The sequence below is a fragment of the Phyllosticta capitalensis genome, assembly GCF_038381095.1.
Source record: "Phyllosticta capitalensis strain CBS 128856 chromosome Unknown BKA78scaffold_8, whole genome shotgun sequence".
NCBI lineage: Eukaryota > Fungi > Ascomycota > Dothideomycetes > Botryosphaeriales > Phyllostictaceae > Phyllosticta > Phyllosticta capitalensis.
The window spans coordinates 1,626,762-1,637,760 of NW_027117446.1; the positions used below are offsets into that span (position 1 = coordinate 1,626,762).

The 10,999-nt window shown below is 57.5% G+C and overlaps 5 protein-coding genes across 5 annotated transcripts; 2 read left to right on the top strand and 3 right to left on the bottom strand.

Moving 5' to 3' along the window:
* Positions 1 to 2,308: 2,308 nt before the first annotated feature.
* On the bottom strand, positions 2,309 to 3,405 carry BKA78DRAFT_332767 (uncharacterized protein; the record flags this gene model as incomplete). The annotated part of the gene is made up of 2 exons (XM_066890015.1): positions 2,309 to 2,844; positions 2,919 to 3,405. The coding sequence occupies 2 exons, from the start codon at positions 3,403 to 3,405 to the stop codon at positions 2,309 to 2,311; spliced, it is 1,023 nt and encodes a 340-aa protein (XP_066742154.1).
* Positions 3,406 to 4,195: 790 nt separating this feature from the next.
* BKA78DRAFT_179755 (ATPase family AAA domain-containing protein 1-B) lies at positions 4,196 to 5,878 on the bottom strand. Its single transcript, XM_066883396.1, has 3 exons — positions 5,664 to 5,878; positions 5,360 to 5,612; positions 4,196 to 5,313 (listed from the first exon to the last, which is right to left on the bottom strand). The coding sequence occupies exons 1-3, from the start codon at positions 5,724 to 5,726 to the stop codon at positions 4,388 to 4,390; spliced, it is 1,242 nt and encodes a 413-aa protein (XP_066742155.1). The 5' UTR covers positions 5,727 to 5,878; the 3' UTR covers positions 4,196 to 4,387.
* BKA78DRAFT_337937 (uncharacterized protein) lies at positions 5,590 to 5,901 on the bottom strand (the record flags this gene model as incomplete). Its single annotated transcript, XM_066890257.1, has 1 exon — positions 5,590 to 5,901. A coding segment is annotated over one exon (164 nt), but the record flags the coding sequence as incomplete, so codon positions are not given.
* Positions 5,902 to 5,926: 25 nt separating this feature from the next.
* BKA78DRAFT_355090 (TIM21-domain-containing protein) lies at positions 5,927 to 6,735 on the top strand (the record flags this gene model as incomplete). Its single annotated transcript, XM_066891842.1, has 3 exons — positions 5,927 to 6,442; positions 6,491 to 6,590; positions 6,644 to 6,735. The coding sequence occupies 3 exons, from the start codon at positions 5,927 to 5,929 to the stop codon at positions 6,733 to 6,735; spliced, it is 708 nt and encodes a 235-aa protein (XP_066742157.1).
* Positions 6,736 to 7,332: 597 nt separating this feature from the next.
* BKA78DRAFT_373917 (uncharacterized protein) lies at positions 7,333 to 10,672 on the top strand (the record flags this gene model as incomplete). Its single annotated transcript, XM_066892779.1, has 1 exon — positions 7,333 to 10,672. Exon 1 carries the CDS (start codon positions 7,726 to 7,728, stop codon positions 10,669 to 10,671), a length of 2,946 nt encoding a protein of 981 aa, XP_066742158.1. The 5' UTR covers positions 7,333 to 7,725.
* Positions 10,673 to 10,999: the final 327 nt, after the last annotated feature.

The following is a 10,999-nucleotide window of genomic DNA, read 5'->3' on the forward strand; positions in this document are numbered from 1 at the left end:
TCACCCATCCAAACATCATATGCGACATCACAACAAACTTTCAGAATCCGATCGTTCTTATACTCTTCCACGCGCAGGGCGCACAGACACCCATCGCTACCACACCATCACTCCAACAAGCTCTGGGACCGACCAACCCAAGCCCTCTCCTCGACCGTACCGCGCCAAAACGCGCCAAAACGCGCGCATTTGAAGCCGCACAAAGTGCCGAATAGGGCAAGGTGCGGACCCGCCGTGGTGTCCTGTCCAACTGCGTCAACATGCGCCACCTGCCATGTCAACACCATCACACTTGGGCGACCTCACCTCTCTTACCACGGCGAGCTACCAAAGCGTCCGCATCGACGGGCAGCATCAGCGGCCGCAGCAAGCCTTAAAAACGCGAAAACGCGACGAAGTAGAAGAGAGAACCCTCACAAGCCGTTACATTACGCTATGACAAAAGCAGACAAGAGAAGTTGGGAAGGACCGTCCAAGTCCAACCAGGCAGATGTAAGCTAGAAACCAGACAGACAGGCAGGCAGACAGACAGACAGCAGTCCGCCGTGGCGGAAGAAAGGGGGGAAAGGGTAAGGGTAAGAAGAGGGGAAAGGCACTGTTGGCGGAAGGACGATGGATGCGGGGGGGAGTGGGTGGAGGGAGGGAGAGAGGGGATGCCAAGAGGCAGATAGGTAGGTGGGTGGGTTGGAAGGTGTCTGTTAGGTGCGTAGATGGAGCACGTCAGCCTGCCAGCCAGCGGCGGCGGCAGCAGCAGCAGCAACGGCTGGCGGGTACAACAGGAAAAGGAGGCAGGAGGCAGGAAGGCAGACGAGGCAAAGCAAAGGAAATGGCCAAGGAATTAAAGCAGAAGCAGAAGCAGTCGTCGTCGACGTCGTGAATTAACTACATGCCTACCCTACCTACCGACCAACAACCCTCCTCACTTCTCCTTCGAACCCATCGTCCAACATTCTGCGCAACCAATCGTTCCTAATCGACACCACTACCTGGCTCCGTCCTCTCCACATCCACATCCATGCCCCATCTGTGGCTGCACGCACGCACCTTCGAACCTTCGAACCCCATCTACAAAACACGTAAGGTACTTCCTGATCCCGGCGCGCACCCGACGCACGCTGTATCCACAGTCCCGTTCTCGATCCTATGCTTCCGCCTGCCGGCGCAATCTGAACCACGAGCCCTCTCGCTCCACTCCCAGCCAGCAACAAGCATCGAAAAAGAAGCGGGAGTTCCTCCAAGCAAGCAAGCGCACAGGCGCGGCGATCAAATCCAACCAACGGAATTCGTTAGTCTCGCACACTAAAGAAGAAGAGGCAAACAACGTTACTTGCAGCAAACGGGAGAGGAGCCATGAAGGAGAGAGAGAGAGAAAGACATTACACTACGAAGGGAAAGTAAGAGAGACAAGCGAACAAACTGGCAGGGGAATCTCACGCGCTCCCACCCAACTCGACAACAGCAATAACAACAGCAGACAGGTCGTAACGGCGTTATTTGCGACGCAACCAAGTAAGCGATCAATGAGTCAGTCATTCGTCAGCACGCACAATAGATGAATACGAAAGTAAGGAAAGAAAGCTTTAGAGCCCGGAAGAGAGAAAGAGGACTGAGAGTCAAAATTGGAAAAAAGAGAATGGAGAGGGTGTTCCGACTCGGCGGCCAGCCACTCCACGGTAGGCAGTGTGGCGGGCATGCTGCGCCTCGTCCCGTTGCTCCCGTCCGCCAGATGATTAAGCGCGGAGCTTGAAACGGAGAAACGAAAATACCTGAAACACTGCACGCAGACGTGCCGGGCGGCAATGTTTTTGGAGTGGCGAACACCGTCTGTATGGTTGTTGGCGACGGCCTGCAGCAGAATGCTAGGTCGGCGTGTTGATTCGGAATTTGGGAGATGGGGATAGCCAGCCTTCGAGCTGCCACTTGGCCAGCAGATCAGGCGAATCGCGGTATGTACGGTAGGCAGCAGGACGAGCGGTCGAATTCGCCTCGAGCTGCTGGTTCTGGTGCTGCTGATGCCGGCGGCGCTGGTCTTCCTGCTCCTCGACCTCGTGGTCTAGACTTGAAATGAGTCACTCCATCATGATGGTGGCCTCGCTGTAGAACAAGTTTCTCGAATCAGAATAATGTTCAGCGGCCGCCCCCATTTTTGATATAGGTCGTCCATGATCCAAATTAGGTAGGCAAGGAAAAGAAAATTATTTTCGGTCGTCTCGAAGGAAAGTTGCTTTTGTGTGGACCCGTTCCGAACAAGGAGAGAAAGAGGAATCGTTCCACCCCAGGCCGAGACATTGGAATGGAGAGCAGTCGCTTACGTGTACCGAGGTGGGCTGGTGCCTCCGTTGATGCCCTGGAGCTTCCTCTCCATAATGTCAAGAGTAGCTGGGAAGTAGGGCTCGACGCCAAAGTTGCGCAGGTAGGCGGCCGTCTTTTCGATGCGCTTGATCTCGCGCTGGACGGGCCACTCTTCGCGCTCGTCGAAGCGGCGGCGCACAACGTCAACCATGGCAGCGTCAAGGCGGCCGTAAAACTCTCTCCGCGCAGCAATGTCATCGGCGTCACCCGAATCCAGGCCTCCATGTGAATTGAGGTTGCCGCCGAGCTTGAGGATCAGGTCAAATGCGTAGCGAGGGCCCGTAGGCAGGCCGGCGAGGCGCTGAATGTCTGGGAGAAACTTGGCCATGGCAGAGGCAAAGTGGGCAGAGGAGATGCTGTCGTTGAGGTCATCTTGCAACCGGTGCAAGTCGAAATTGACAATGGTGATTTTGCGGTCGAGCTGGGCGTTGAGGGTGTTGGCGGCCGTCGGATCGGCGCTGTCCATGTGTTTGGCAATGTTTGGAGGTACATCTAAAGGCAGTTAGCTTGAGCGTGGTGGTGGGGGTACATGTTGGCGGATGCGGCGCGTTTGACAGGAAGCGTACCGGGTCGCAAGCCCCGCTTGTCGATCCACGAGTGGACCTCTGCCCTCTGTTGCTCCAGACTCTCGATCCAGGCATTGAGCTCGGCGATTTGGCCCTCGAGGTGCTCAATCTTTTCGGTGTAGGGGCGCACAGCTTCATTGAAGGCGCGGGTGAGCAGGTCAGGCATGGGCTCCGTCTTTTGGGGCATGCCGGCGCCCATGCCAGCATACATGCTGGTGTCCATGGGAGGCATGGAATTGTGAGCAGAGCTGGTCATGGGCCGCGGAGCAGAGTGGTGAGCGTCTTGGGGCGCGGAGGGGCGCGGATACATGCCAGGGTCCTTGTCGAAAGGGACCTGATCGTGAGCGGATGGGTTGGTGATGGCGGGGGCCGAGTCGCGGCGCGAAGAGGGCGGACGGTCGTACTTTTCAAAGCTCTTGGAGTGCTGCGAAGGGGAGTCGGCTTCCTCAAGATAGGAGTTTGCGCGGGAGCGGCGTTTGAAGAACATGCTGAGGAGGAAGCGAGAGAGGAGGGGATGGGGGTGGGAAGCGGTAGGCAGAAGGATTTAAGCGGCAGAGGACGCGGATGGTGCAGGGTTACGTTGGTCTCGGATGCAAAAGGAAAAGGCTTGGCTCTGTTTCTCGGAGGAGGTTGGCAGGTGGGACTGGGACCGACAGAGATAATTGAAGAGGTCAGTCGTCGTGATGGAGCAGCGCTTATGGTATGAATCCCGGCTGGTGGCTGGGAGACGAGCGGGAGCGGCAGTGGGCCATGAACCCCTTGGGCGTGCAGACGACGTGCAGGAGAAGGACGAGCAGAACGAGGTCGAGCTGCCAATTGTTTTGATAAACATTCAAACATGTTAAACATCATCTAGATACTTCAACTCCAGCGTACACTCTCCCTCGCTTGCCCTCTCCAACTACATCCACCAGCCATCCAGTCGCTGAAACACGCCGACGACGAAAACAGTCGCACCATTTGCAGGGTTGTGGCTGGCAAATCCCACTTCAGCCTCTTTCTAACTACAGACATCAGATGTACTTCTTCTCTACCTACTCCCTCCTCCGCCAGGCACGGCAAGACGTCGTGCCACCCGCAGTCCATGTCGAGTGCCTGGTGTGCCTGCAGCCACCCTTCTCTCACCCATGACGCTGACCTGTTTCCGCAGCAATCGGAGCAATAAACATGTGTACCACTGTGATTCAGTCCTTTTCACGCTGTGCTCCTACACAATTCGCATGATCGACGCTGACGTTGCACTGGCTAGCGGCTACTCCCTCTCCAATACGCCTCTTCCGACGACAAGTCTTAGTCAGCCATCGTCATGGTAGCCTCCATTGAGTCCAAGTAATTCGTCCTATCCAAATCATGCACATCTATCATGAATGTACTCCACCGTGTCATCAGGATCGCAATCCGCCCATAACCCATGCCCTACCACCATTCCCGCGCCAAACGCCTGCCCAAGCATCTATACAATCATTACCTCACGATGCGTACGACTCTTCCGCCAGGCTGCTCGCCTCAGTCTCCACCTTGCCAATCTCGGCGTCGCTCTCGCTACCCTCGTCAATAGACTCGGCGTCTGGCATCACAGGCTTCTCCGGGTCGCGCATGGTGTGCACTGTGCCTCGCCGACCCAAAAAGTCTTCTGTTCGCAACCCACGGACTTCTTCTGGCTTGACCGCGGCCGATAGTCCGCTCCCACTGTTCTTCTTCTCCTTGATGTACTCGCGCACCGGGCACATGGCTGCGTCCCTGCACGCATCTTTAATGTCCGACCCACTCATGCCCGCCGACACGCGCACCAAGTAGTCAAGATCAAAGTGTGCGCGGTCGACCTTGGTATCGCGGAGAATGAGCTTGAAGATGCCTCTCCGCTGATGGGCCGACGGCAGCGGAACCGGAAACTTTTTGGGCATGCGCCGCAGAATCGCCTCGTCAATGTCCTGGATGCGGTTCGTGGCACCCAGAATGCATATGCGCTGCGGCTGGCCCGACGAGTTGACCGATGCCAGTCCGTCCCAGTGGGTCATGAACTCGGCCTTGATCATACCACTTGCCTCATGCTCGCCGGACCGCCGCTGGCCCAGCACTGCGTCAATCTCGTCGATAAATACAATGGTTGGCGCCAGCTTGCGGGCCAGAGAGAACACAGCGCTGACGAGCTTGTTCGAATCTCCGTACCACTTTTCCGTCAATGTCGATATGTGGAGGTTTATGAAACAGGCGCCACTTTCGTGCGCGAGCGCTTTGGCGAGCATCGTCTTGCCGCAGCCGGGAGGACCGTAGAGTAGCACGCCAGAGGGAGCCGAGAGTAGCGACGACTGTTGCGCGTAGAGGTGGGGCATGGTGAGGGGGTAAATGACGGATTCCTTGAGCTCTTCGATAATGTCTTCGAGCCCACCAATGTCTGCACAAACTTAGCACAAGCCCAGGGTAAGGCGAGATGTACCAACCGTGAAAAGATACAGGAATTTCCTCCGGAGCAACAACTTCCATTGCAATAGTTTGCTCGTACGGCGTGAGAACCAGCTCTTCTTTGTTTAGCCGCTGCTGTATGCTGTCCACCTCATCTTCTTCTTGTCTCGCCAGTATTCCTCTCAACTTGCGGTTCGCGGCGGCGGACTTTTGGCGGGCCTCTTCTTTGGAGGCAGCTTCCGGGTCGAGGCGCGCGAGTATGTTGCGGACTACAAAGTACATCAAGACGGGCTGCAGTTGGCGTTAGCAAAAGGCCTGAAGTTGGTTGCTCGTGTGACGTACAGCGGCCGCGATCATCACCAGGTCGCCCACGTATGAGAATTTCTTCCATCCTTGGTTGGACATGGTGCCTGCGATTATGCGCACCCGTCGACAGGTGCGGGTGGACGGTGCGAGAGATGTGCAGCGAGCGAAGGAATGACGTGGAGAAGTGGTGTTGAGTGGGCGTGGCGGGAGAACGTAGTGGCGCTCGGCAGGTGGCGCAACGCAAAAACGGAGCTTCCCAGCACCAAACACCGACACAGTAGACACGCTTCGACATCATCATGGCTGCTGTCGTCCACCGCGTCGCCATCGAAGGACGTCTTCCTGGCCTCTTGAGGCTGCAGGTGCCGCGTCTCTCGTCGCCAGGGTACAGGCAGTACGCCACTCATCACAGCACGGGCACGGGACCCCAGAGCTCCAGCACGAGGCGGCGCGCCGTTACAATTGCCAACGACAATGGCTACGTGCCTTGGGAAGAGCTCTCTACTCGCGAAAAGGCTGCCCGGTCGACGCAGCAGTCGTTCAACTTCGCCCTGGTCATTGCTGGCATCGTAGCTACAGGCGCCCTGGTCTATGTCATGTTTACCGAAATCATCTCGCCAGAAGGCACAACGAACCAACTCCACCGAGCCCTGGACAAGATCAAAAAAGACCCAAGATGTGTCGAAGTACTTGGTGATCCAAAGCAGATTGTTGAATTCTCCACCAATGCCAACCCAAGAGCCCGTCATTGGACGGTGCCATCTCAGCGAGAAAAGGACAAGGCGGGCAATCTTCACTTGACCATGCGCTTCAACGTATGACCCTTTGCTCACTCTTGTGCGCAGGCAGCTAAGGCAGACCAGGTAAAGGGGCCTTTTAACCAAGGCGCAGTCCAGCTCCACATGGTCCAAAAACCTGGCGAGAGCGAATTCGAGTATCAGACCCTGACTTTGGACGTGCCAGGTAAGTCGGAGGCTCTAGCCAAGCTGATCGCCTGCATGTAGTGACATCTGCAGGTCATCGACGAATTTACCTGGAAAATGCAGAACCTTTGTCCCAATCGCTCAAGAGGAAGACGGGCAAGCTCTTTGGCATCAAGTGGTGGTGAAGCGATCGACGTTGGAAGATCCAACACAGCGCCAACCACCTCCCTCACGAGAGCCTGTGCCGTCGACTCTCGGAGAGTTGCCGACGACCAATTAAGGTTGAGGCACAACTGACACATGTCCATCGTCCCTATCCCGAATGATTGCTCTTGCAAGCAAAGGTGAGATTCAGCAGGGTCAGGCGCTGGAAACCACGAGAACAGCATCAAGCTTTGAAGAGCGAGATTGGGTGTGCTGTGCGCCAGCCCGGTAGCGCGATACGATGCGGCTCTGCCATGTTGTTCACGAACCTCCAAATGAAAATCAGATGGAGTTTTCAAGGTTCCGAAGCAGTATTGGAAAGGTGTTAGGCCACCTGGGGATTAGAGTTGTTTGCCGTTGTGCCTTGATGGTGCCCAACCAGCACAAGGCATCTTTTGCGCCAATTGGAGTAGAGCGCAGTCTCAATAGGGTTTTTTGACCCTTGCTACCAATTCAAAGCGACATCAACCTGAACCACGCAAGGCCAGTACCGAACAGTGCGAGGGAGCGTTCCGACCCGTGTTCAACGGTCGTGCCACGAAATTTCTCCTTCATCAAACACGTTCCTGGTGCAACTAACAAAATGTGCAGAATGGCTACACTGACCAATTTGTCGTATCAGGCAGACGATCTTGCTCTCAAGCATACTCTTCATTCCGGACGGGAGGCAGGTGTAACCCGGTACCCGCGACCCGCGACCTTCCATGTGCGCCATGTTCTTTCCTTCTTCTGCAGACTCGCCTCTGGCAGCCAGTTATATCGAGCGCTTCTCGTCCTTGTCAGCACCCTAACCTTCGGACTGAGCTTCTCGAAGCCAGCTTCGTTCTCTTGCTGCTCGACCTACAACCTATATCCTGTCTCCAAAGTAGCCTTACTCACCGACATCATTATACTTCCCTTTTGCTTTCCTTGGCTCTGCCCGTCTGCACACCTTTGGGCCAAGCTCCTCGAATTCTCCTCACGCACGACTGATGCCATGGGATTCCCGCGGTCCGCTTGTTTTGCTGCAGACGCTTAGTAAAGATTGCAGAATCATGCTGCATTCGGCCTGGAACCCCTCTGCCGGACACACCACTCTCGAAGACTCGAACGAGTTTTCTGATGCACCGCTCGACTTTCCCGTCAGTACACCTGCAACACCGAGATGGAGCTACGCGTCTCGTGATGAGTACGACGGTTCTCAGGATCACGTCATCGACTACGCCGGCCTTTTTGCTCACTATGTTCAAGACTCCACGCCTGAACCAGCCATGGACGGTACAGTCGACGGGAGTGCCAAAACTCCAAACCACAGTCGCGGCGCGTCGGTTGACACTACAATCTTCTCCTCTCACGAACGTGCGCAAAGCAATACCTCAATCCCTGAATCGCACATGACATCGGGCGCCTCGTCCCTGAGCAGCATGGCTAGCAGGGTTGCGCGGCGCGCAGGCCCCGACATGAGACTGATGAACGTCTCCAAGAGCGAATGGGTCAACAAGTTTTCCAATGGAAGGTTTCGGCGCGGCAGTGGCTCGGATGAAGACTCTCGTTCAACGTCGGCAACAGCAACACAAGCAGAACTAGATACCACTACTCCACCGGCGGCCTGGCCGCTTCCAGACACGCCTTTGGTGATGCGGATGCCATCGACCGAAGCTCTAGCATCGAAAAGGGCGCTGAAGAACTCGTCCGACCCCCATCGCACGCCATCTACCGAACCGCCTGTTTCCAGGCGATCGAGTACAACCAGCGGACCGGAAATATCTGCCCTGGATGAAAGCTATTCGCCCCGGAGAGGTTCAACGCACTCGTGGGACAACACCGAGGGACAAGAAACCAAGACTGTATCAGGAAGACGCCCTCGACCGAGTTTTCCGCGATGGAAGTCTCATCGGAGCCAGAGATCCAAAGACAAGCGCAGCAGCGGACAATCAGATCCACCGTTGAGCCCATCTCTGATGAGCCCGCCGCTGAGTCCGAACAAAGTTGAAGAAGTCACCGCGACGGCAATCAAAATGGAAAAAGTCACCCCAACAAGGCTTTACCAACAAAAGTCAAGGCGCTCGTTGAAGCGTTGGTTGTGGCCTGGGCCTCTGACGGCAAGTGATGCGCAGAGTATTGGGGAGGTGATTCAGCCTCATGAAATGCAAGCATTGAATCCTACCCAAGGTTACCCCCAAGGTACGGATGATGTCCGCCCTCGGGCTCTTCTTTCTGCAAGGTTAGCTGATGCGCTACCTCACGCAAAAGTGTTGCCTCTTACAGGACCCGAGTCGCCCACGCGCCTTCGACGCGACCGACTGCTTTCACCACTCAATTCTTCACACCCCAGCGCACCAGCTCCTACGGCTGGCCGCGGCCATGGCTTCGTACCTCCGACGCCCGATCTGTTTACGCCCTTTACGCGGTTAGACAGGCGCGAAGGGACCTCCTATTTCGGAATCTCAGAGGAACTTTCTGGCACCGAAGCACGAAGATCCGGATACTATAGCCCCGACTACATTGGCAGTGCGCTCGGAGGACTCTCTCCTCCGGAAAGCCCTGAGGATACTCCAGAAAAAGAGGAACCGGAAAAGATGCCCGAGTTTGAGTACTTTGCCCGCCATGGGACCGCTCGCAATAGCACATTTCCTGCCGGCTTCTCCCCTCCTGAAGAAACCACACCCAACTCGCCACCATCCAAACGCGGAGGATTTGTTCTAGGCAGCTCCTCCCCCGATGCTGGGACTGCACACCCGGCATCGCAATTCCCAGCGCTCGGCGCACATCCAGTCCGCCCGCCGCGCGTGCGCCGCCAACCTGCCAGCAGCTCGTCTGGCCTCTGGGACTCGGACGCCATTCTCATGTCGCAACCAGACATGACGACGCCAGACGAGGTGCCGGGCGAAGCGTACTCGTACTCGCCCTCGCGCTCCAAAACGGCCAGCACCGTCACAACGACGTCGCTGGCCACGGCCAACACGACAGCAACCGGCAACACTACAGCGACGTCTGCGACGACGGCCACGGCCTTGTCCGACTCGACGGTCAAACCGCGCCAGTCGACGTCGTCCATCTCGTCGACGACGACTGCGCTCCCCCGCGCTGCGCCTGCACCCGCCTCGTTCCACCGCCCCCTTTCCTCGCACCGCAACAGCACGGCGAGCTCATCGTCGTCCAAACCCGCGAGCATCGCGCCTCCCATTCCGCCCGCCACGCCCGTCAACTCACCGCTCTCATCATCCTCGACGACGACCACGGCCACGGCCGCAAACACAGCGCGCCGCATGCGCCGCGAATCGGCGCGCAGCACGACCGGCTCAACACACACGACGGGGACGACGGGGACCAGCTCGACGTCGCGCAGCGCCGGAAGCGGCGGGGGGCCCCCCAAGCAACGCGACTGGTTCCGCGTCCGCATGGACCAGATCATGGCCGACGACGTGGGCGGCGCCGCGGTGGGCGGCATTGCGCTTCTGCCGCCGCCGCAACAACAACATGCCCCCAACCATCATACGCCGCCGCTTCCTCCTCCTCCTGGCCGCTCGACGCCGCGGCGCAGCGTTGGCGATGACGTCGACCACGACATTTCCATTTCCGCGCCCAGCAACCACGTCGTCCTCGCCCACTCCAACAACGGCCACACCGCCGCCGCGGCCGCGGGAGCGCGACTGCAAGCCGGCGCGGGCCCCGCGACGGTCGCGTCGTCGTCTTTCGCCGGCGGCAATGGCAATGGCAGCGGCATCAGCCCGGGCGAAGCTCTGTCTACGGGCAACGCCGGCGGCGTCGGCACGGCGGCCGGCGCGGGCGCGGCCGAGTTTGTCTGGGACGTTCCTGAGCATCTGCCTGGCAGCCCGCTTTGCCCGCTCTCGCCGAAGCATCGAGGCGGCGGTCGCGGCATTTGTGTGTATCATGGCCGCAGGAAGACGCAGCGGACGGCGGAGTTGATGTTGTGAGGTGTGTTTGTGTGGGTGGGTGGGGGTGGGGATGGATGTGGGCGGAGGAAGGGAGAGGGGAAGGGGACGGGAAGCGGAGACAGCGGCAGTGCGAGCGTAGTGTATAGGCACGTCGAGTTATGAATTGATGATTTGATGTCTGGTTTTCAGGTTGAGGTAGAGCCTGCCTGTCTGTCGGTTGCTGTGGCCGAGTGAGTGATGTACAATACAGACATGGACGAGGTTTTATGTCTATCTACCTATTTATTATATGCTGTAGGCGTGTCGTTTGCACATTGCTCGCCCATCTCTCCGTCTCATCTCATCTCTCCATGCCCCTTTCAGTCCC

Bases quoted from the DNA above. Each gene is read 5' to 3' on its own strand.
- BKA78DRAFT_179755 (XM_066883396.1), bottom strand. From the start codon at position 5,726: ATGTCCAACCAAGGATGGAAGAAATTCTCATACGTGGGCGACCTGGTG. The intron at 5,613-5,663 runs GTACGTCACACG...CGCCAACTGCAG, and splicing joins TGGTGATGATCGCGGCCGCT to CCCGTCTTGATGTACTTTGT. The intron at 5,314-5,359 runs GTTGGTACATCT...AAGTTTGTGCAG, and splicing joins AATTCCTGTATCTTTTCACG to ACATTGGTGGGCTCGAAGAC.